Below are 24,681 nucleotides of genomic sequence, written 5' to 3' on the forward strand. Positions count from 1 at the left end.
ATGTCTCCCCCAATGCAAAGTCCTATAGGCAAGAAGTCAATAGGTGTCAGGAGCGAAAGTCAAAGAGACACTGAATGTTGGCTGCAATAGGGATCATCTACTTGGCATGTCCAGTCATCCCGCTAAATTTCAACACTCGTGGCCTAGTGGTTCTCAAGTCACTGTTCAGGCTCCTGTGACCCTGACCTTTGATCAAGTGACCTCAAAATAAATAGGGGTCATGTACTCTGCATGTCCAATCATCCTGTTAAGTTTCAACATTGTAGGTCAAGTGGTTCTCAAGTTATTTCCAAAAAATGATTTTACATGAACAGGCCACTGTGACTTTGACCTTTAATAGACTTACCCCAAAATCAATAGGGGTCATCTACTCTGCATGTTCAATCATCCTATGAAGTTTCAACATTCCGGGTCAAGTGGTTCTCAAGTGATTGATCGGAACTGGTTATAAATGTTCAGGCCCCTGTGACCTTGACCTTTAACGGAGTGACCCCAAAAACAATAAGGGTCATTTACTCTGCATGAACAATCATCCTATGAAGTTTCAACATTCTGGGTCGATAGGTTCTCAAGTTATTGATTGGAAATGGTTTTCCATGTTCAGGCCAATGTGGCCTTGACCTTTCACAGAGTGACCCTAAAATCGTTAGGGTTCATCTACTCCGCATGACCAATCATCCTACGAAGTTTCATCATTCTGGGTCAAATGGTTCTCAAGTTACTGACCGGAAATGGTTTTCAATGTGCGGGCCCATGTGACCTTGACCTTTCACAGAGTGACCCCAAAATTGTTAGGGGTCATCTACTCTTTATGACCAATCATCCTATTAAGTTTCAACATTCTGGGTCAAGTGGTTCTCAAGTTACTGACCGGAAATGGTTTTCAATGTTCAGGCCCCTGTGACCTTGACCTTTAATGGAGTGACCCCAAAATCGATAGGGGTCATCTACTTTGCATGTACAATCATCCTATGAAGTTTCAACATTCTGGGTCAAGTGGTTCTCTAGTTATTGATCAGAAATGGCTTTCAATGTTCAGGCCCCTGTGACCTTGACCTTTGACGGAGTGATCCCATAATCAATAAGGGTCATCTACTCTTTATGACCAATCATCCTATCAAGTTTCAACATTCTGGGTCAAGTGGTTCTCTAGTTATTGATGGGAAATGGTTTTCAATGTTCAGGCCCCTGTGACCTTGACCTTTGACGGAGTGACCCCAAAATCAATAGGGGACATCTACTCTTCATGACCAATCATCCTATGAAGTTTCAACATTCTGGGTCAAGTGGTTCTCTAGTTATTGATCGGAAATGGTTTTCAATGTTCAGGCCCATGTGACCTTGACCTTTGACGGAGTGACCCCAAAATCAATAGGGGTCATCTACTCTTCATGACCAATCATCCTATGAAGTTTCAACATTCTGGGTCAAGTGGTTCTCTAGTTATTGATCGGAAATGGTTTTCAATGTTCAGGCCCCTGTGACTTTGACCTTTGATGGAGTGACCCCAAAAACAATAGGGGTCCTCTACTCCAGCAGCCCTACAACCCTATGAAGTTTGAAGGTTCTAGGTCAAACGGTTCTCCAGTTATTGCTCGGAAATGAAGTGTGACGTACGGACGGACGGACAGGGCAAAAACAATATGTCTCCTGGGGGAGACATAATAACACATGTACAATTTGTTAATTGGCTGCAGTTATACCAAATGGAAACTAAAATTACTTTTTGATTCACCAACTCTGTCACAGAAATTTTCCTGAATTGCAGTTTAACTAAGCAAGACTAAGGGATAAGTGAATACAACATTTTAAAGAACTCGGGGATGGATATTAGCCTATAATAAGTTATTTATGAATGTTTCTACATCTCTTCGAAAATGACAATTTTATGATCAAAACTGTACTTTTCCCTGCATAAAATTCTGACCCATGAAAATTTTATATGGAAATACTGATTTCATTTATCAGTCAGTATGCTCAGATTTTTAATCAACACTGTCCCAATGGAACATATACTGATGACGAAAAATACATACATCACAGCACACTGAAGTTACTCTTAATAAATTATCAATTCTATCCTTTAATGAAGTCAACTCTAAGTTAACTTGCAGGTCAAAGTTTACAACTGTTACATCACAATCTTAGCAGGTCAAAATTCACACTAGTATTCAATATATAAGTATTCCAATGCAACTCTTTTTCCCATACACTTAATATTTTAAGTTTCAAAACTGAATTTATTGGTAAACAGGTAACAATCAAATTAACTCAACAGTTATTTTCTTCGAGTTTCAACTAAGACCATCTACCAGGACATAAAATAAAGAGATTTAATCCAAGACTTCTGTACAAGTCACTTGCAAATCCTGATTCTTAACTGGTTATGTTTCCCCAAGGATCTCATCTGTGTAATATCCATTTCTAGGAACTGGAAGCTCAACACATCGAGAATACCATGTCATATATAGGGGATATTACAAGAGTGTCTTTTCATATTGAATTTATCTAACAACATGACTAAAATAATAAAATGTGAGGCTCTGCTGAGCAACTGATCAATTCTATTCAATGACTGATAAATTCAAAGCTGAAAGTCACAAATGTAATATTCTTTTTATCACATGTTGGCTTTTCCTGCTGAAACATCAAAAATACTTAAAATGACGTTGACGTCAGACCTTTATTAAACTAGTGTATTATCATTTTTATGTAATGGCTTTATTTCCCTCCTGTGACATCAAATATGTGATAAGCTAATTATAGAGCATGCTCAGATTTTTAATCAACACTGTCCCATCTTCAATGGAACATATACTGATGACGAAAAATAAATACATCACAGCATACTGCAGTTTTGAAAGCATTATGTAAGAGGGCACTTGGTCAGACAGCCGCCAGAATATCTAAATAGACTCCTGTGGCTGTAACTGACAGCACTTGGTCAGACAGTAATTATCAGAAAATGTATATATTTTACCCTTCTTTTGGCATCTTCTGCTGCATGCGCCTCTGCATTTCTAACCATGTTCTCAATGTCATCCTTAGATAATCCACCAGATGACTGAATTACGACTGAAAATATAGGAGGAACGTTGCATATTTAACATTATGTCTTGATACATATTTTATCCTTTAACATTCCCCCAACCCAGTTTAGCAACATACCTGTCTATTTCAATTGGTCATCAATACTAAAAGTTGGCTAGAAATTCTTACTGACAGAATAAACAGTAATTTCTACTCCTACATCACACCAAGCTTTTTACAGCTAACTGTCAGTATACTCATTTTTGGTTTAAAGACAAGGAGAAATCATTGAATATGATACAAGATGACAACTCACTCTGTTGTTCCTTTCCGGTTCCTTTATCTCTAGCCGATACATTAACAATACCGTTAGCATCAATATCAAAAGCGACCTCAATCTGTGGTACACCACGTGGTGCTGGTGGAATACCAAGCTGCAAAACAAAAACAACTCTGACATCATGGTACAATCATACAGTCTTTTTAAATTTCTACTGTCTTTTTCGTTTTCAGCTGCATTTTTTCCCTTTTCTACAGAAGGAAGGGGAATGTTGTTCTGGTCCACAGTCTTAGGTTAATATGGAAGGAGAATTATTTATTCTATTAAACTGTTTCTAAATTCTCCAACATATTTCACAATGACAACGTATGTAATGACACTGCGTTGGAGAAGTGATGTTCATAGTTATTGCATCCCTATTAGGTTTCGTTACAAGACTTTATTGCAAGCAATCAGTCAGAAATCAGTTGTGTGATGAAATGATACTCACACTTTACAAAATTATTTAAGTTTAAAGAAACAGACTATTTAAGTACTTACCAGATTGAATTGTCCAAGGAGTTTGTTATCTGCGGCCATTTCTCTTTCACCCTGATATACTTTGATATCCACTGATGTCTGACCATCTGCTGCTGTAGAGAACACCTGAAACAACACATTAAGGAATGACAGAAGGCAAATTATGTCACTCTGTTCACAAACCACTAAATAAATGATCATACGCAAATGTTCTTTAGTCCTTTATGTGTTGTCAACTTGACACACATGTGTGATATTAGGAACTATTTCCATACATCTTTTATATAGAGACAGTATTTAATACTAGCTTTCAAGTGACCAAAATGTAAAGAATTTAGTCAAAGTCTAAATTTCTGTATTGGCTTCAATAGACTCAGCATATTTATATTTTTTCCAACTGTCAAACAGAGACTTCATTTACAACATATTGTACAAGATATTAATGTGAAATAATTTAATTTTGTGGACATAAAATTATGTGTTTTTGTTTGTGGGGATATGACATACAAACCTAAATGTTTTAACTTTTCAAATGATAGAAATTTAAATAAAACAGTAGTTAAAGAACAAGACCTCTCTAATGATGCCTTACTATTCAAAAGTCTTCTCATTAAATTATGTCAAATAAATATTAAGCTGAAAATGGGCATCACTTTTGAAGTTTAAATGCAATCCCACAAGTGGTTGCTGAGAAACAATCTTATAAACAAAAACTTCACCTCAAACTTCAAAGTCGAAAAAGGCATACCTGGCTTTTTTTGGTTGGAATAGTTGTGTTCCTCTGGATAAGTTTGGACATGACACCTCCGAGAGTCTCAATGCCGAGGGACAGTGGAGTTACATCTAACAATAAAACATCTGTAACATCTCCTGCTAGAACTCCAGCCTACAATCATAATACAAGAGATCACAGAGTGATCTTGGCGCCCACCAATGTGCCATTTTTGAGTGTTCCAAATTTCAAGACTTAATGACTAGCTCAAGGTCAAATTTCATTTCCGTACACAACACTGTGCATGTGGTCCAAATTCAATGCTGTAGCTTGAGAAATGTGAATGTAGGTCACTAGATCAATTTCAAGGACAAAGTTCTTTGTACATAAAACTATGCATGTGCATCAAGTTTCAAGGCTGTAGTTTGAGAAATTTGAAAGTAGGTCACTAGGTCAATCTTAAGGTCAAAGTTTATTTCGGTACACAAAACTATACAAGTGGTCCAAATTCGAAGGCTGCAGCTTGAGAAATGTGAAAGTTGGTCACTAGGCCAAAATCAAGGCCAAATTACACTTCAGAACACAAATCTATGCATGTGGTCCAAATTTAAAGCCTGTACCTTCAAAAATGTGAAAGCAGGTCACTAGGTCAAAGTTTGTTTCGGTACACAATCCTATGCATGTGGTCTAAATTTGAAGCCTGTAGCTACAGAAATGTGAAAGTAGGTCACTAGGTCAATCTTAAGGTCAAAGTTCATTTCGGTACACAAAACTATGCCAGTTGTCCAAATTTGAAGGCTGTAGCTCGAGAAATATGAAAGTAGGTCACTAGGTCAAAATCAAGGTCAAATTTTATTTTGGAACACAAAACTATGCATGTGGTCCAAATTTGAAGCCTGTACCTTCAAAAATGTGAAAGTAGGTCACTAGATCAATGTAAAGGTCAAGGTTTGTTTCGGTACACAAAACTATGCATGTGGTCCAAATCTGAAGGCTGTAGCTTGAGAAATGTGAAAGTAGGTCACTAGGTCAAAATCAAGGTCAAATTTCATTTCAGAACACGAAACTATGCATGTGGTCCAAATTTGAAGCCTGTACCTTCAAAAATGTGAAAGTAGGTCACTAGATCAATGTAAAGGTCAAGGTTTGTTTCGGTATACAAAACTATGCATGTGGTCTAAATTTGAAGGCTGTAGCTTGAGAAATGTGAAAGTAGGTCACTAGGTCAAAATCAAGGTCAAATTTCATTTCAGAACACGAAACTATGCATGTGGTCCAAATTTGAAGCCTGTACCTTCAAAAATGTGAAAGTAGGTCACTAGGTCAATGTCAAGGTCAAAGTTTTTTCCAGTGCACAAAACTATGCATGTGGTCCAAATTTGAAGGCTGTAGCTACAGAAATGTAAAAGTAGGTCACTAGGTCAAAATCAAGGTCAATTCATATCAAGGTTCATCTTGCCACTCAAAACCATACATGTGGTCCAAATCTGGATGTTGTAGGTTATTGACAAGAAGATTTTAAAAGCTTTTCCCTATACAAGTCTATATGAACCATGTGACCCCCAGGGCGGGACCATATTTGACCCTAGGGGGATAATTTGAACAAACTTGGTAGAGAACCACTAGATGATGTCACATACAAAATATCAAAGCCCTAGACCCTGTGGTTTTGAACAAGAGGTTTTTCAAAGTTTTTCCCTATATAAGTCTATATAAACCATGTGACCCCCGGGGCGGGGCCATATTAGACCCCAGGGAAATAATTTGAATGATCTTGGTAGAGGACCACTAAATGATGCTTCATACCAAATATCAAAGCTCTAGGCTCTGTGGTTTTGGACAAGAAGATTTTCAAAGTTTTTCCCTATATAAATCTATGTAAATTATAGAAATAAACAAAGGACCATAACACATTCAAAAATTGTTGAACCAGTCTGATTTTCAGGGGGACACAACTAGGGTACCAATACATCATTCTGACAAAGTTTGGTCAAAATCCCCCTGGTAGTTTCTGAGGAGATGCGATAACAAGAAATTGTTAACGGAAGGACAGACGGAATGACGGACGGAAGGACGACGGACCACGGACGCAGAGTGATTTGAATAGCCCACCATCTGATGATGGTGGGCTAATAACAGTCACTTCAAGAGTCAAGCAAGGCAAGGACACAAACACACAACTATGACACAACATTTGGGGTAACAATAAACTGTTTGTTTTGAATTTTGGGTCATTTTCAACAGATTCAGTTATAATATGGCAGACAGTTAACCTAACCAGTGTTCCTGGATTCTGTACCAGTACCGACCTGTTCTCCAGAAGTAACTGCCAACTTCTCTACATGAATCAGATGTGGAAAACAAAGTGACTTCAGACAGAGAACATATACCCAACGTGGGGCTGAACTCAGAAGTACATGATTCATTGATCTGTGCTCCCCCTATTGAGGTAAGCAGAAGGGAAACAAAGAATTGAATTTCTACAAACATCCAGAGAGTTTATAAGAACTTACTAGATTTGCATGCTAATACATTTAAATCTTAGCTGCTTAAACTTACCTATCTGAAAAGCTGGTGCACTATTCCTAACATTTCTTAAATGCTTCTGTATCTCATTTCAGCTTCAGATAAATAGAACTTTTGTGTAAACATATTTACACAGGGTTCCCACTCTTTTCAGAGGAAATAATTCAAGGACTTTTCAAGGACTTTTCCAGGACATTTTCACAAAATTCAAGGACTAATAGAGCGCCTCGTGGTTCAAAGGTAGAGTGCCCAAACCTGATCCAGACATTGTAGGTTCAAGTCCCGTCAGAAGTGAAATTCTTTCACTACTCTAAGATCTTTAATAGGTGCTAGAACTTTAAGAAAATAAGCTAGAGCTATCCCTAAAGGGGATGAATACTTCTGCCTCGCTCAGTGTCACTTGGTTAAAGTAGTACTGTTTAAGAGACATAACGGAAAATATCTAGGTCCGAGTTATCTCCCCTTTGCTAGATTATCTTGTAATATGAACATCCTCATGTTATATACTACCAGTCTGTGTAGGTCCACAAGAATCATGGACAGACATAAATGGACAGATTCCAATATACCCCCTTTGAACTTCATCGGTGGGGGAATAATACATGTAAATTTAATTAAACTGAAAAACAGGACTCATATTACCATTTTATTAACTCAACTAAGTTATTCCCAGACCATTAAAGTAATAAACTGCAACTAAAAAACTTGTTTACAAGGAAATGTTTAACCATAACCAAAAGTTATTTGCTCAAAATAAGTTTAAACAAGAAATGCGGCAATGCCACGAAACCAGGTTTTCAACACTTTTCATAAGAATAAACAAGAGTGCCAGAATGTCACATTATACGCCCGTCACAGCAAATTTCTTTACTCTAGCACCTGCATTTGCAGATGTAATTTTAATTTTGTGGTTGTTTAGTAATCATTGTAATTCTTTTGTTGTCCACAAAAAAACTCCTTACCAGGTAGAGATACCTTAAAATACACCTAAAATTAGAAAGTAACAACTATGTTGTACAACAGAAAAGTGGTCTTGGTTTTTCCCTACGGTCAATTATAAACAAGAGATCACAGAGTGATCTTGGCGCCCACCAATGTGCCATTTTTGAGTGTTCCAAATTTCAAGACTTACTGACTAGCTCAAGGTCAAATTTCATTTCCGTACACAACACAAATCTATGCAAGTGGTCCAAATTTGTAGGCTGTAGCTTGAGAAATGTAAAAGTAGGTCACTAGGTCAAAATCCAGGTCAAATTTTACTTCGGAATACAAAACTATGCATGTGGTCCAAATATGAAGCCTGTACCTTCAAAAATGTGAAATAGGTCACTAGGTCAATGTAAAGGTCAAAGTTTGTTTCGGTACACAAAACTATGCATGTGGTCCAAATCTGAAGGCTGTAGCTTGAGAAATGTAAAAGTAGGTCACTAGGTCAAAATCAAGGTCAAATTTTATTTCGGAATACAAAACTATGCATGTGGTCCAAATTTGAAGCCTGTACCTTCAAAAATGTGAAAGTAGGTCACTAGGTCAATGTCAAGGTCAAAGTTTTTTTCGGTACACAAAACTATGCATGAAGTCCAAATTTGAAGGCTGTAGCTTGAGAAATGTGAAAGTAGGTCACTAGGTCAAAATCAATGTCAAATTTCATTTTGAAACATGAAACTATGCATATGGTCCAAATTTGATGCCTGTACCTTCAAAAATGTGAAAGTAGGTCACTAGGTCAAAATAAAGGTCAAAGTTTTTTCCAGTGCACAAAATTATGCATGTGGTCCAAATTTGAAGGCTGTAGCTACAGAAATGTGAAAGTAGGTCACTAGGTCAAAATCAAGGTCAACTCATGTCAAGGTTCATCTTGCCACTCAAAAATATACATGTGGTCCAAGTTTGAATGTTGTAGTTACTGACAAGAACATTTTAAAAGCTTTTCCCTATATAAGTCTATATGAACCATGTGACCCCCGGGGCGGGGCCATATCTAACCCTAGGAGGATAATTTGAACAAACTTGGTAGAGAACCACTAGATGATGCTACATTACAAGTATCAAAGCCCTAGGCTTTGTGGTTTGGACAAGAAGATTTTCAAAGTTTTTTCCTATATAAGTCTATGTAAACCATATGACCCCCAGGGCGGGGCCATATTTGACCCTAGGGGTATAATTTGAACAATCTTAGTTGAAGACCACTAGATGATGTCACATACAAAATATCAAAGCCCTAGGCCTGTGGTTTTGGACAAGAGGTTATTCAAAGTTTTTCCCTATATAAGTCTATATAAACCATGTGACCCCCAGGGCGGGGCCATATTTGACCTCAGAGAAATAATTTGAATCATCTTGGTAGAGGACCACTAGATGATGCTTCATACCAAATATCAAAGCCCTAGGCTCTGTGGTTTTGGACAAGAAGGTTTTCAAAGTTTTTCCCTATATAAATCTATATAAATTATAGAAATAAACAAAGGGCCATAACTCACTCATAAATTGTTGAACCAGTCTGATTTTCAGGGGGACACAACTAGGGTACCAATACATCATTCTGACAAAGTTTGGTCAAAATCCCCCCAGTAGTTTCTGAGGAGATGCGATAACGAGAAATTGTTAACGGACGGACGGACGGACGGAATGACGGACGGACCACGGACGCAGAGTGATTTTAATAGCCCACCATCATCATGATGGTGGGCTAAAAAGTTACAATATAAGTTATTTATAGTAACAACTAAGGGAAGTTAATCTTAAAAAAAAAAAAAAAAAAAAAATTCTAAGTCCACACAGAAATCCTTACCAGGTAGAGATTGGTCAAAATACACCTCAAAATTGGATATAACATGCATGTTGTACTACAGAAAAGTGGTCTCGATTTTTCCCTACGTCTAGTAATGAAAAAGTTACAATATAAGCTATTTATAGTAACAACAAAGGGAAGTAATTCTAAAGAAGGGAACTGCGCAAGACACTTCGTCTCATGATGGTGTATAATTGTGCCAAGTTACATCAAAATCCCTCTATGCATGAAGAAGATATGCTCCGGACAAAGTTTTCATTCTTGTATCCTTTGACCTCTAAGTGTGACCTTGACCTTAGACCTAGGGACCTGGTTCTTGCGCATGACACTCCGTCTCATGATGGTGAACAATTGTGTCAACTTTCATCAAAATCCCTCCATGCATGTAGAAGATATGCTAACCCAAACCCTATTTTTAGTAACAATGACCTTGACCTTGATCCCAGAAACCCCAAAATCAATCCCAAGCTACAACTTTATATAAGTTTTCTATACACCAAGTTTCATCATGATAGCTCATTCCTAAGTTAAGTTATTGACCGGTAACCCTTTTTCTATTTTAAGTTACAGTGACCATGACCTTGACCCAAGAAACCCCAAAATCAATCCCACCCTTTGTTTTGATATAAGCTACATACATACCAAGTTTTATTCAAATATCTTTACCGAAACAAAAGTTATTGACCGGAAACACCAGTTTGACGCCGCCATCCGCCCGCCAAACATACCCCAATCTAATAACTCAGGTTTTTTCGTTGAAAACCTGGTTAAAAATACAATTTATGAAATCTCAAAGCCTACACACCAAAGTACTTTCTACACAATCATGTCACATAAATAAGTTCTGCTGTGCTTCTGTACATCTGTACAGAATCATTTTAAAATTTGCACAAACAAACCACATTTTTCTTTCACTTGACGCTTTACAAAGAAAGACAACTCTGTAGAGACTAAGTAGGTGTAACACCACTAAAACCTCGACTGATGTGAAGAGTTGTCGTTCCTTACAATCTTAAAGATGCGAATTTTTCAAGAACAGGGATAGCAATGCCGGTATTTCTCTATTTAAATATGTCTGCTTTTTATGTACACTGGTAATATTGTAAGCATACAGAAAGAACAAAATTCTGGACTTTTTCCAGATTTTTTGCTCTTTCTTTAAAATTCAAGTAGTTTCAAGGCCTTGAAAATGAAATGAAAAATTCAAGGACTTTTCCAGTTTTCCAGGAAGTGTTGGAACCCTGTTTACAACCTAATGTATTAAAGATACTAATCAGTGATAACAAAACGTTCTTACACAACATGCTCATGTCAGAAATAGCCAGACCAAACAAATAACGCGACTTTTCATTCAGCATACCTGAATAGCTGCTCCCATAGCAACGGCTTCATCAGGATTGACAGATTTACCAGGAGCTCTTCCAAACATTTCCTGTACTGTTTCTTGTACCTGCAACATAAATCACAATGTCAACTTTATACAGCTACCATTAAGTAAAATCTATATCACGCTTTTTTATATAGATTTAGTACAAAACGTGACACCCAACACTTAAACTGTGTATCATTCTGTATCAGTGACTACCATTTCTTACCATAAAAATAACAAATAATATAACAATATCTGGACAGAAATAAACGCAAAACCACCAAATCAATTCCTTTTTAGGTAACTATTAGGAAGTTTTGCTAATTGATATAACTTTTGTTCTTTCATCTTGTTCACAAGTCATGAATGTCAAACTATTCAACTAGTTCTATGTTCTATGTAGCAGGTTGCTTGTCCTGGATAGAGAAACTCTATTCTGAAAGATTTCCTACAGTTGCTTTACCAAAGCATTGGCCCTGAGTGCTAACATAACAAACAGGAATTTGACTTTCTTTGGATTGCTGCTATAATGTTCAATTAATTAATTTTATTTTGTTGGGTTAAACATCACATTGACACAATTATAGGTCATACGGCGACTTTCCAGCTTTGAGGGTGGAGAAAGACCCCAGGTGACCCCCGTGCATTATTTCATCAAGAGCAGACACCTGGGTAGAACCACTGACCTTCCGTAAGCCAGCTGGATGGCTTCCTCACATGAAGAATTCAACGACTCAAGTGAGACTCGAACCCGCATCTATAAGGGGCAAGTGATTTGAAATCAGAAACCTTAACCTCTCTGCCACAGAGGCCCCGCTATTATGCATCAAGTTTTATAGTTTTTCAAGAAAATAAAGTGTTTTGACATCTGTTCTTTCATCTTTTTTTTTACAATTTTGAATTTTCAACATTTTTTTTCACTAGTTTTGTACAGCTTGTGCAGTTTGCACTGTTTGTCTTTGGTTTAAGGCTGTTTTTCAACAGTATTTCAGCTTTTATACAGCGGGTAGTTACCCTAACCAGAGTTCCTGGATCCTGTACCAGTGCAGGCCTGTGCTCATTGTGAAAATTTGTATTTTCCTTTGTAAGCTTCAGCCTTTTTAAGACGCAAGAAAGTTAAAAACTTTACTTTTGGCTTCATTTAAGTAATGGGTTGTTACAAGACTTTCAGGGTATCTTAGCACAGAAGCAATATGAACTGAACTATCATCAACATTTCCACTGTTGTAGTTTTCTTGTCCAGAGACAACTAGATAATTATCTCTGAAAGATTTTCTACTTTTTTCTCCCAAAGTTATGGCGCTGAATATCATTGTGACAAACAGGAATTTGACTGACTTTGGTACAAATACACTACATACAGAGGAAACTCTAGTCCCCACTTCCTCTTTCTTTGCAAATATGAAGGGATATAACTCACCTTAGGCATTCTAGTCATTCCTCCTACAAGGATAACCTCCCCTATATCTGATTTTTTCACTTCAGCATCTTGCATTGCCTTTTCACATGGTCCAACTGTACGTTTGACTAGATCAGCTACAAGCGATTCAAACTTGGCTCTTGTAAGTTTAAGATTCATGTGTTTGGGTCCACTGGCATCCATTGTGAGGTATGGCAAGTTAATATCGGTCTGGAAATAATAATTTCAAATAGCTCATTGTTCCATCTATTGATTATAACAAAGCAGTTACTAAGTCACACACAAAAAGCTGTTTCGAAAGTGCATGGAAACGAAACTTGGTACACAACAATTACAAATCTACTTTTTACTTTAGATATCCTGTCTATTTCATAATAAAGAAAATGTCTTTCCAACACCTACAGTACAACAATCACCTTACCCTATGCTTTTAGGGTTCCCACTGTCGGCTGCCAATGGGGCAAAATGCAACAAAAAATACAATGACAAGAGCTTGTAAACACGAAATGCCCCCCTTGATGCATTCAGTAATTGCACAAGGAACAGAAATTATGTGTTCACTCACAGAAGTTCTATTGTTCTAGGTCAATGTGACCTTGATCTTTGACCTCAAAATCAAAAGGGGTCATCTGCTGGTCATGATTAACCTCCCTAACAACTTTCACGATCCTGGGCCCAAGCATTCTCAAGTTATCACCCGGCAATGGTTAAACTGTTCTGGGTCACTGTGACCCTGACCTCAAAATCAATAGGGGTCATCTGCTGGTCATGACCAACCTCCCTATCAAATCATGATCCTAGGCCCAAATGTTCTCAAGGTATCATCTGGAAACCTTTTAACTGTTCCAGGTCACTGTGACCTTGACCTTTGATCTACTGACCTCAAAATCAATAGGGGTCATCTGCGGATCATGATCAACTTCCCTATCAACTTTCACAATCCTAGGCCAAAGCACTCTCAAGTTATCAAGAAAGGGTTTAAATATTCTGGGTCACTGTGACCTTGACCTTTTACCTACCGATCTCAAAATCAATAGGGGTCATCTACTGGTCATGACTAACCTCCCTATCAACTTACATGATCCTAGGCCCAAGCATTCTTGAGTTATCATCCGGAAGACAGGTCTACATACCAAACGACAGACCTACCGACATCTGCAAAACAATATACCCCTCCTTCTTCGAAGGGGGCATAAAAAATTAGGAGCTGCGTTCAAGAGATGCTTGATGCCCCCGGTGGCATCCTTGTCGATACAAAGCAACCTTAGTCCAAAACGAGGTCAAGTTCAAGGTCAAGGTCAAACTGAGGACAGGTGATGTCTGAAGATGAGAAATGGTCACAGGTTACATCTGCATTAGTATCATGTCATTCTAGTTAGGGGTACTGATGCTAGACAAAACGGTCCCATTTGGTTAACCTCGTACGGACGGACGAACGAACGGACAGGACAATCACTATATGCCTCCCACATCAGTAGATGCCTGGGGCATAAAAATCAGCAATCTGATCTTTCTCATGGACCTATATTTCTTACACTGTGCACTGGAAATCGATGCAAGGTAAAGGTTGCGTATGATCGATTATATATGATGTGTTGTTTATTTCACCTGTATGACACTTGAGATGTGTGTTTTGAGTAGCTGTTGACAGTCTGGGGGTCAAAGTGATTGTATAATTGGATTAACTGTAGAGTTGAACTAGAGATGCTTTTGAGAAAATGCCTGGACCGATTTGGCTAGTTATCGAACTTAGCCGAGGTCTCATGGTCAAACACATTTTGTTCAAGATTGGTGAAGATTGGATGAGAAATGTTTCACTTAGAGTGCGGACAAGAGTAAAAAGGCAATGGTAATTAAAGGGCCATAACTCCAATATGCCTGGACTGATTTGGCTAGTTATCAAACTTGGCTGAGGTCTTATGGCCAAACACATTTTGTTTAAGTCTGGTGAAGATCGGATGAGAAATGTTCGACTTAGAGTGGGGACAAGCTTTGTGACAGACAGACAGACACACAGACTACAGTAAATCAATATGTTTCCCACACCACTGTTACCTGAGCTGATTAGATAATTATGCACGCGTTGGTAAATGTTGTTTGTAGCAAATTTACACGTTTGTTACTGAATGCCTGTAGTTATTATTCTATTTAACAAAAGTGCTATGTCGCCTCTCACAGATTACTGGCTCCAACTATGGAGCCACTGGTGCAAACTTTTTCTGATTGGCGAATTCGTTGGTGCAAAATGAAACTGACCCAGAGAAAACCCTGGCTTTGCTATAAAGGTATGGCATGAACTGTGTTACCTGTAAGGAGGAGGAGAGTTCAATCTTTGCTTTTTCTGCCGCTTCCCTCAATCTCTGCATTGCCATGTTGTCTTTTTTTACATCAATGCCTTGCTGTTAACGCAAAAATTAAACAGTTTTCAAAACAAATGGAAACAATCTGCTTCATTTATTTTATTACTTCTTATAAAGATTTTGTCATAAACTGAAATATAGCCACCTTAATACAGAAACATTATTGGACTGAGCGAAAATGCAATTCTGTGACCTCTTCAAATCATCTACATGTCTAGAGATTTCATGTGATCCCAGTTTGACAGGATTTTTTTTTACTTTACTAACATTTTTACTAAAAAAAATAAAGCACAGAGTTCACTGCATGATAAAATATAAACAGTCTAAATTTCATTCAGCATAACTTTTTTATCAGACATGATTCTTTATTTTCTTCCTGCTCTCACCAAATTCTAATTTTACAAATGTTCACTGTAAAGCTTACAGAACTACAGCATTAAAATTTAAACAAAGGTATTTAAAAACTCTGAGCTGAACTTGTATACTCACATCTCGTTTGAATTCATCCGCTAAAAAGCTGACTAATTTATTGTCGAAATCTTCTCCACCCAAGAATGTATCTCCGTTTGTTGACTTCACCTCAAATACTCCCTTCTGAATCTCTAACACAGATATATCAAATGTTCCACCTCCCAAGTCATACACTGCTATACTGTAAATAACAACACAACTCCGTAATTATACTGATATATGATATGATATATTCTTTTCTAGTTATACTCTCTAGTTTTAAATTAAATCATCGAGAATTTTAAGTATGATGGCTGCTTCCTGGTGTTATGACCAGTACTTGCACCTTGGTATGGTATTAAAGCGATTATATTCATAATATAAGTGTCTGTGTGCTTTGAAAGTTTCATAAACTGCCACAAACTTTTGAAGAGCCACAACACCTTATTGTAGGAAGCAATGAAATTCTAGTTTATTTATCAATTATTTATACACTATTCAAGCAATGAAAATACCCAAACCTAACAACTGGCTAAACTTAAAGGTGGATAATCAGATTTTGGCCATGTAACGGATTTGTTCGAAACTTTAGCATCTGATCATTTACACTCATTTATGTTCACTTAACACTTAATACAAATTAGATTTTCACTGGAGGTATTTTTAAAATTTCATTTTCCTATCCTGGTTGCCCAACCAAGATAAGAGTCATTTTATCATAAGTATAAATTTGATAAACACACTTTGCCTAAGGAAATGTATAAATATTAGACATATTGTAATATATTTGTAAAATATTTGCATTCAAAATTATGTACTTAGATGGAATTCATTAGAAACGCAAGTTTGAAAAATTATTATTACCTCCCTTAGCCTACCTTGGTTGCGCAACCAAGACAGATTGGAAATAAATGAATTCAGAAGCTACACACAGCTTTTAAACTTGCATTTTAGTTCAGATTGTTCAATAGTTGATATGTCTATCAAATGCAAAGGTAAAACTAGACATTGTATCGAAATAAAAAGAAATACCCAGCTTTTTATATACTTTCATATTAAAGGGGAGTAATTACAAAATTTTATAAAAATAATAAAATATACATTTCAAATAGGAATCTAACTCTATGTAATCGGTCTTTTTGTTCCTTAAATAACTCTCTACCACAATATACAAAAAGTAAAAAATGTCATTAAATGTTGTTTAAATGTGACTGACCACCTTTAACAAAATTTTCAAATTTTAACTTTAAATTGGGAGTGGGCTGAAATAATGAAGAATGAAAGGCCGCAAAACTGCCATGCAGAGAATGCAAGAGGCAGAAAATCTTGCATTAAAACTTACACTTTATCTCCAATTTTGTCCATGCCATAAGCGAGAGCCGCTGCTGTTGGTTCATTGATTACTCTCAATACATTCAGTCCAGCAATCTGGCCTGCGTCTTTGGTAGCTTGTCTCTGTGAATCATTGAAGTATGCAGGCACCGTCACCACTGCATTTTTTACTGACTGACCAAGGTAGTTCTCTACATACAAAATACATTAATTATTTTAAATGCATGATGATTTAATCAAAAGGCAATAGGAAAGCACAATATGGCATGTAATAAATGTGTTGTATTTTTTTTTATCTTCTAAATTTAAATTCAGTTACGCCTTATAGTTTTCCAATACCCTGTACGACAAACAGGGCTCTCTATGAAAATGAAACGTGTGTATAAGGGCCTTTTAACAGTTAGATGAGCAAGTTTTAATACTTTCTTGCTTGATATACATAGTATTTTCTTTAGTAATTGTTGAAAAAACTTCCACACACCAGTTTTCTATGGGGTTCCTTGACAGAAAGGTATGATAGGACAAGTCCAGACTGGTTTGTTTGTGTTTGGTTAAGAGCCACACCAATACAATCAAGGTTGTTTGGTTACTTTTCCATCTTTTGATGGAGGAAGAACCCAAGTGCCTGTCTAAGCATCATTTCAGACAAGATGGGCACTTGGATGGAACCAACGAGCTGGAAAATTCTACTACCTAAGCAAGGTTTTAAACCCACATCAGCGATAGGCAAATGATTCTAAGTCAAAGACATTAACTGTTCGACCATGGAGGTCCCTGGGTCTGACTTTGTGAATAATAAGAATGATGTGACAAGTGATAACATTACCTGCAGTTTCCTTCATTTTCATCAATACAAAAGCTCCAACCTGGCTAGGAGAATATGCCTTCCCGTGTGCTTCTACCCATGCATCTCCATTGTTGGCTCGTATTATTTTGTAAGGTACCGTTTCCCTGTCAATAAAATAAAATAAAGAACAGTTCCAATAACTGAACTAGGACCAGAATTGAACCTTTTAACTTTAGCAACTTGTTACAGCTCAAATTCCACAAATATCAGTATTAGAAAGAATATCTTTGTTCTTTATTTTTTTGTTGCCATCTCTGTTAACCATTCATTTAGAAAATCAATACTGACAAGAAAGTTTGTTAGAATTTCAAAAATATCTTTCTTTAATATCAGATTATATAGTATATATACCAACAAGTGTGAGCAAAGTCTGGACAAAAAAAATCTTTTTCTCACATGTCTTTTTTTACTTCTTTGTCCTCAAACCGTCTACCAATCAGACGTTTTGTTGCATGAAATGTATTCTCTGCATTTGTAACTGCTTGTCTTTTAGCTGGCATTCCAACCAATCTTTCACCATCTTTGGTGAAGGCTACAACAGATGGTGTTGTTCTGGCACCCTCAGAGTTCTCTAGTACCTTCCCTGTCTTGCCTTCCATGATAGCCACACAGGAGTTTGTTGTACCCAAATCAATGCCAATAACATGACCTTTAACTTTGTCTGACCTGAAAATTCACAGATTTATATATAAGAATGAATAAAGACTGGTTTTAGATCTTTCAAAACTTATCTTTTGATGAAGTAGAAAATGCTTGTAATGCTCAATTTTAACACCATAACGTAATAAGTATGTTTATGTATAACTATCTAAACATAGTAAATGCTTCTAACTAATATGGACCAAAACCAGTACATCTATACTTAAAACAGTCTTAACCTAACCTAGTGTTGGTCATTTAGTACCCCTTCCCCACCTTTGTATTTTGTTGTAATATGGCATTTGATTAAACAATCAAAGAAAAACATGTTAATCATAAATGCTTTGTAATCTCAATGTTTCATGTACATTTTGAAACATAACTGCTTAATTATTTCAATCTTAATGGAAGACTGTTATTCTAGTAGGCTAAATCACTTTTAATAAATGAACTTACTTGAATCTTTTAGCTGGTAGGAGATAGATGCCATTTCTTGATTTTACCTCTCCTGCTAGAATCTGATCAATGAAGAAAAATACCAAATTAACATTTTTACATAAACCTTAACAACAAAACACCAAAGATAGAAAACCAATCTTTTCTACTGGTACATGTAGCCTTTCATTGATCCAGAGATGAGCAAACTCTGTCAGACACATGCAACGCGCCACTGTTTATCAGGATGTTTATGACTGCCTCTTTAGACAGGATTTTCAGAAACCCCCGAGGGACAGCATAGAATATAAAACAGTGCTAGTGAAGCTTATTATCCACAAGGGCAGGGAAAACAACTCAGGCAGACATGCAAGGTCATTTTGTTATGCCTAGTGGCTACCATTAACATTACTGGAACCCTTTCAAAGATATTACTGACACACTATGACCTCATGATATGATCAGCATTCCCACTGACTTTTTGAAAAGTGGGTACATGTACCCACATACTTCAGAAAATGTGGGTACATGATAAAAAAGTTGGGTACACAGGGTTTTCCCTCGGGTTTTTTATTTGGGAGTCCATGGACTCCCATGGCTGCTAATTTAAGGGTCCCTAATAATTTTTGGGGGTCCACAAATTACTGATCTTGAAAATTGACTTTATTATTATAAAGGAAGTGGCTATTCCTACGGTCCCGTAAGAATAGTGAAATAGCCCGCAGGTGGCTATCCCTATGGCTCTAAAGACAGTCGAAAATTATCATTAATATCTGTACTCAAATTATATAGTACCAGCAATATTGATCCAAGAGACAAGACTCATCTGAGAAGATCAGAATAACCAGAATTCGCAGAAAGCATCGCTGATGTTCTGCATTGTTTAGCTCCCTTTTTTAAACAGTACTTTTAAGGGCTAAAAAAGGTCTTTTTTAGGACCGTACATTTTCATGTTGCGTAAATCTACACATATATATCATTCGATGACAACAATATTACACATAGACATAAATAAGCCTTTTCCTATATTCGAAATCACTTCCTGTTCTCTCGATGTGATACTGAAGACTGTGACTCAATGCAGACATGGAGCGCCAGTATAAATTACAGACTCCTGTGAGGCTATTCTTACAGGACCGTAGGAATAGCCACTTCCTACTATAAAAATTTACCCTAAAACCAAATGAACTTGTATCTTTTTAATTTAGATAGGAGCTGATTCAATATTTCAGAATGGTATCTTTCAAAATGACATGAGCTTGAAGCCTTCTCAATTCAAACCGATAACAAAAGGTGTGATAGTCCTTTTGTTATGATCAAATAGCCAGTAATTAAGGGCAATTAACGTGTCACCTCGTGTCAATTATGTTGTTCACCATTCGATCTTTTACGGAACGTAACGGCAATCTTAGATTTTAGCGGCGACAGTTAGCGCGGAGAGTAGTTTCCCTTTACCAAAATGGCGAACATCGGTAACAAAACTTGTTTTGAAGTGGGAAAATCGTCTATACCTGTGTATAATGAGCACCCACGATTCGGGATGGTCCCGGTGGTAAAAAACTGCGCATTTTACATGGGTATCTGCTCAAAGGAGGCTTCAGTGCAAAGGAGTTTCGTGACCGATTTTGCGGGTCCAGTGGACGCAGAGGCACTAAAAAATGCGAGTTCAAAGCAGTAAAAGCGCGTCACGGATGCAGAAAACCTGCGTCCGAGAAAACCCTGGGTACAAACCATACAAATTGAAGAAAATGTTCCAACTGAAAAAAAATTATAAAGAAGTATATGGGAAGTGCTTTTATTCAGCCTGTGTTATAATGACTTGGTTTGTTTTACACATGCACCACAGGGATACAGCGTAGAAGTCACTTCTCCTTATAGAAAAGTGGAGAGACTTCTAGTTGAAAAATAGAAATTTATAATTTCTAACTCTCAATATACCCCCTCCCCACCCCCACCACCACACACCCAGCAAGCTTGTGAAGCAATTTGAAAAGATGGCTATAATTTTCTTGTTTATGGATAAAAACTATTGATGTGACCATTCATTTTCTTAGATACATCATTTTTACATGCAATGAGTTTTTCTTTATTCCATAATTCTGAAAAAAAAAGCTGTTTTCAAAAATTCAAGCAGACGCTGGTAGGTATCACCCGCCGAGTTTTTATAACATTTTTTTTTGCTGCTATATCTTGCTGCAACGTATAGCAACAAACAAGAGCACCGCCATGCGGGTGCTGACGCTCATCTGATTTTGTTTGTATAATAGAAATATTGTCCTACCCATGATTTTCTAAGTCTAAAAAGGGCCATCATTCTTGCAAAAAGCAGGATAGAGTTATGTTTCTTGATGTACAGTGTCCACTTATGATGGTGAAAAACTGTTGCAAGTTTTAAAGCAATAGCTTTGATAGTTTATGAGAAAAGTTGACTTAAACATAATATTCAACCAAGAAAATGATTTTTCTAAGTCCGAAAGGGGCAATAATTATTGCAAAAAGCAGGATGGAGTTATGTTGCTTGCTGTACAGGGTCAGCTTATGATGGTGAACAAGAGTTGCAAGTTTTAAAGCAATAGCTTTGATAGTTTAAGAGAAAAAGTTGACCTAAACATAAAACTTAAACAAGAAATCTGATATTTTCTAAGTCCAAAAGGGGCCATAAATCTTGCAAAAAGCAGAATGGAGTTATGTTTCTTGCTGTACAGGGTCAGCTTATGATGGTGAACAAGTGTTGCAAGTTTTAAAGCAATAGCTTTGATAGTTTAGGATAAAAGCTGACCTCAACATAAAACTTAACCAAGAAAACTGATTTTCTAAGTCCAAAAGGGGCAATAATTCTTGCAAAAAGCAAGATGGAGTTATGTTTCTTGATGTACAGGGTCTGCTTATGATGGTGAACAAGTATTCCAAGTTTCAAAGCAATAGCTTTGATAGTTTAGGAGAAAAGTTGACCTAAACATAAAACTTAACCAAGAAATCTGATATTTTCTAAGTACAAAAAGGGCCATAAATCTTGCAAAAAGCAAGATGGAGTTATGTTTCTTGCTATACAGGGTCAGCTTATGATGGTGAACAAGTATTCCAAGTTTCAAAGCAATAGCTTTGATAGTTTAGGAGAAAAGCTGACCTAAACATAAAACTTAACCAGGCAACGCCGACGCCGACAACCGCTCAAGTGATGACAATAACTCATCATTTTTTTTCAAAAATTCAGATGAGCCAAAAATTATAACAAGAGGACCATGATGGTCCTGAATCGCTCACCTGTTCCCACATGACCCAGTTTTGAGTATGACGTCGTTTTTTCTATTATTTGACATAGTGACCTAGTTTTTGAGCTCATGTGACCCAGTTTTGAATCTGATCTAGATATCATCAAGATAAAAATTCTGACCAATTTTCATGAAGATCCATTGAAAAATATGGCCTCTAGAGAGGTCACAAGGTTTTCCTATAATTTGACCTAGTTTTCAAAGGTACGTGACCCAGTTTTGAACTTGACCTAGATATCATCAAGGTGAACATTCTCACTAATTTTCATGAAGATCTCATGAAAAATATGGCATCCAGAGAGGTCACAAGGTTTTTCTATTTTTATACCTACTGGCTTAGTTTTTGACCGCATGTAACCCAGTTTTGAAATTGACCTAGATACCATCAAGGTAAACATTCAGACCAATTTTCATGAAGATCTTGTGAAAAATACAGCCTCTAGAGAGGTCAAAAGATTTTTCTAATTTCAGACCTACTGACCTAGTTTTTGACCGCAGTTGACCCAGTTTCAAACCTGACCTATATATCATCAAGATGAACAGTCAGACCAACTTTCATACACATCCCATGAAAAATATGGCCTCTAGAGAGGTCACAAGGTTTTTTCATTATTTGACCTACTGACCTACTTTTTGAGGGCACGTGACCCAGTTTCGAACTTGACCTAGATATCATCATGATGAACATTCTGACCAAATTTTATGAAGATCCATTCAAAAGTATGGCCTCTAAAGAGGTCACAAGGTTTTTCTATTTTTAGACCTACTGACCTAGTTTTTGACCGCACGTGACCCAGTTTCGAAGTTGACCTAGATATCATCAAGATGAACATTCAGACCAACTTTCATACAGATCCCATGAAAAATATGGCCTTTAGAGAGGTCACAAGGTTTTTCTATTATTTGACCTACTGACCTAGTTTTTGATGGCAAGTGACTCAGTTTCGAACTTGACCTAGATATCATCAAGGTGAACATTCTGACCAATTTTCATGAAGATCTTGTGAAATATATGGCCTCTAGAGAGGTCACAAGGTTTTTCTATTTTTAGACCTACTGACCTAGTTTTTGACCGCATGTGACCCAGTTTTGAACCTGACCTAGATATCATCAAGATAAACATTCTGACCAATTTTCATAAAGACCACATGAAAAATGTGACCTCTAAAGTGGTCACAAGGTTTTTCTATTATTTGACCTACTGACCTAGTTTTTGGTGGCACGTAACCCAGTTTCAAACTTGACCTAGATATCATCAAGGTGAACATTCTGACCAATTTTCATGAAGATCTTGTGAAATATATGGCCTCTAGAGAGGTCACAAGGTTTTTCTATTTTTAGACCTACTGACCTAGTTTTTGACCGCACGTGACCCAGTTTCGAACTTGACCTAGATATCATCAAGATGAACATACTGACCAATTTTCATAAAGACCCCATGAAAAATGTGACCTCTAGAGTGGTCACAAGGTTTTTCTATTATTTGACCTACTGACCTAGTTTTTGGTGGCACGTAACCCAGTTTCGAACTTGACCTAGATATCATCAAGGTGAACATTCTGACCAATTTTCATGAAGATCTTGTGAAATATATGGCCTCTAGAGAGGTCACAAGGTTTTTCTATTTTTAGACCTACTGACCTAGTTTTTGACCGCACGTGACCCAGTTTCGTACCTGACCTAGATATCATCAAGATAAACATTCTGACCAATTTTCATAAAGACCACATGAAAAATGTGACCTCTAAAGTGGTCACAAGGTTTTTCTATTATTTGACCTACTGACCTAGTTTTTGACAGCACGTGACCCAGTTTCAAACTTGACCTAGATATCATCAAGGTGAACATTCTGACCAATTTTCATGAAGATCTTGTGAAATATATGGCCTCTAGAGAGGTCACAAGGTTTTTCTATTTTTAGACCTACTGACCTAGTTTTTGACCGCACGTGACCCAGTTTCGAACTTGACCTAGATATCATCAAGATGAACATTCTGACCAATTTTCATAAAGACCCCATGAAAAATGTGACCTCTAGAGTGGTCACAAGGTTTTTCTATTATTTGACCTACTGACCTAGTTTTTGGTGGCACGTAACCCAGTTTCGAACTTGACCTAGATATCATCAAGGTGAACATTCTGACCAATTTTCATGAAGATCTTGTGAAATATATGGCCTCTAGAGAGGTCACAAGGTTTTTCTATTTTTAGACCTACTGACCTAGTTTTTGACCGCACGTGACCCAGTTTCGAACTTGACCTAGATATTATCAAGGTGAACATTCTGACCAATTTTCATAAAGACCCCATGAAAAATGTGACCTCTAGAGTGGTCACAAGCAAAAGTTTACGCACGGACGCACGCACGGACGGACGACGGACGCTGCACGATCACAAAAGCTCACCTTGTCACTTTGTGACAGGTGAGCTAAAAACTCGGTGGGTAATACTTATTTAGCAGGAACAGTATCGGACCCGAATAAAAATGAAAAGTAATTTGTAGAAAATTGCCCGATGAAAGTCAGTCTGCCGGTCATTTTGTAAATATTAATAAACAAGCAGCTTACAAGTCTTTCTTTTACAATGGAGACCAAATAACTGTGTGTTGAAAAAAACGTCCAAAAACATTGCACATGTTGACAATTATCGGAAAGTGTCAAAGATGTAAAAGCGTCGTTGATTGGCTGAATACTATCGCG

The 24,681-nt window shown here is 37.1% G+C and overlaps 2 protein-coding genes across 3 annotated transcripts in view; one reads left to right on the forward strand and one right to left on the reverse strand.

Annotated features, from left to right (window-relative positions):
- The window catches only part of LOC123546591 (microspherule protein 1-like), a 247,089-nt gene that overhangs the window by 82,783 nt on the left and 139,625 nt on the right, over positions 1-24,681 (forward strand). The window lies entirely within an intron of this gene.
- The window catches only part of LOC123546589 (stress-70 protein, mitochondrial-like), a 41,791-nt gene that overhangs the window by 5,785 nt on the left and 11,325 nt on the right, over positions 1-24,681 (reverse strand). The window contains exons 2-13 of the mRNA XM_053550906.1: positions 18,732-18,793; positions 18,033-18,302; positions 17,616-17,740; positions 16,800-16,980; positions 15,497-15,659; positions 14,954-15,046; positions 12,648-12,857; positions 11,219-11,308; positions 4,578-4,715; positions 3,851-3,955; positions 3,347-3,464; positions 2,981-3,075 (exon numbers count right to left, since the gene is read on the reverse strand). Coding sequence (XP_053406881.1) covers positions 2,981-3,075; positions 3,347-3,464; positions 3,851-3,955; positions 4,578-4,715; positions 11,219-11,308; positions 12,648-12,857; positions 14,954-15,046; positions 15,497-15,659; positions 16,800-16,980; positions 17,616-17,740; positions 18,033-18,302; positions 18,732-18,793 — 1,650 coding nt within the window. The remainder of the gene's footprint in view (positions 1-2,980; positions 3,076-3,346; positions 3,465-3,850; positions 3,956-4,577; positions 4,716-11,218; positions 11,309-12,647; positions 12,858-14,953; positions 15,047-15,496; positions 15,660-16,799; positions 16,981-17,615; positions 17,741-18,032; positions 18,303-18,731; positions 18,794-24,681) is intronic.

The sequence above is a fragment of the Mercenaria mercenaria genome, chromosome 9 (genome assembly GCF_021730395.1).
Source record: "Mercenaria mercenaria strain notata chromosome 9, MADL_Memer_1, whole genome shotgun sequence".
NCBI lineage: Eukaryota > Metazoa > Mollusca > Bivalvia > Venerida > Veneridae > Mercenaria > Mercenaria mercenaria.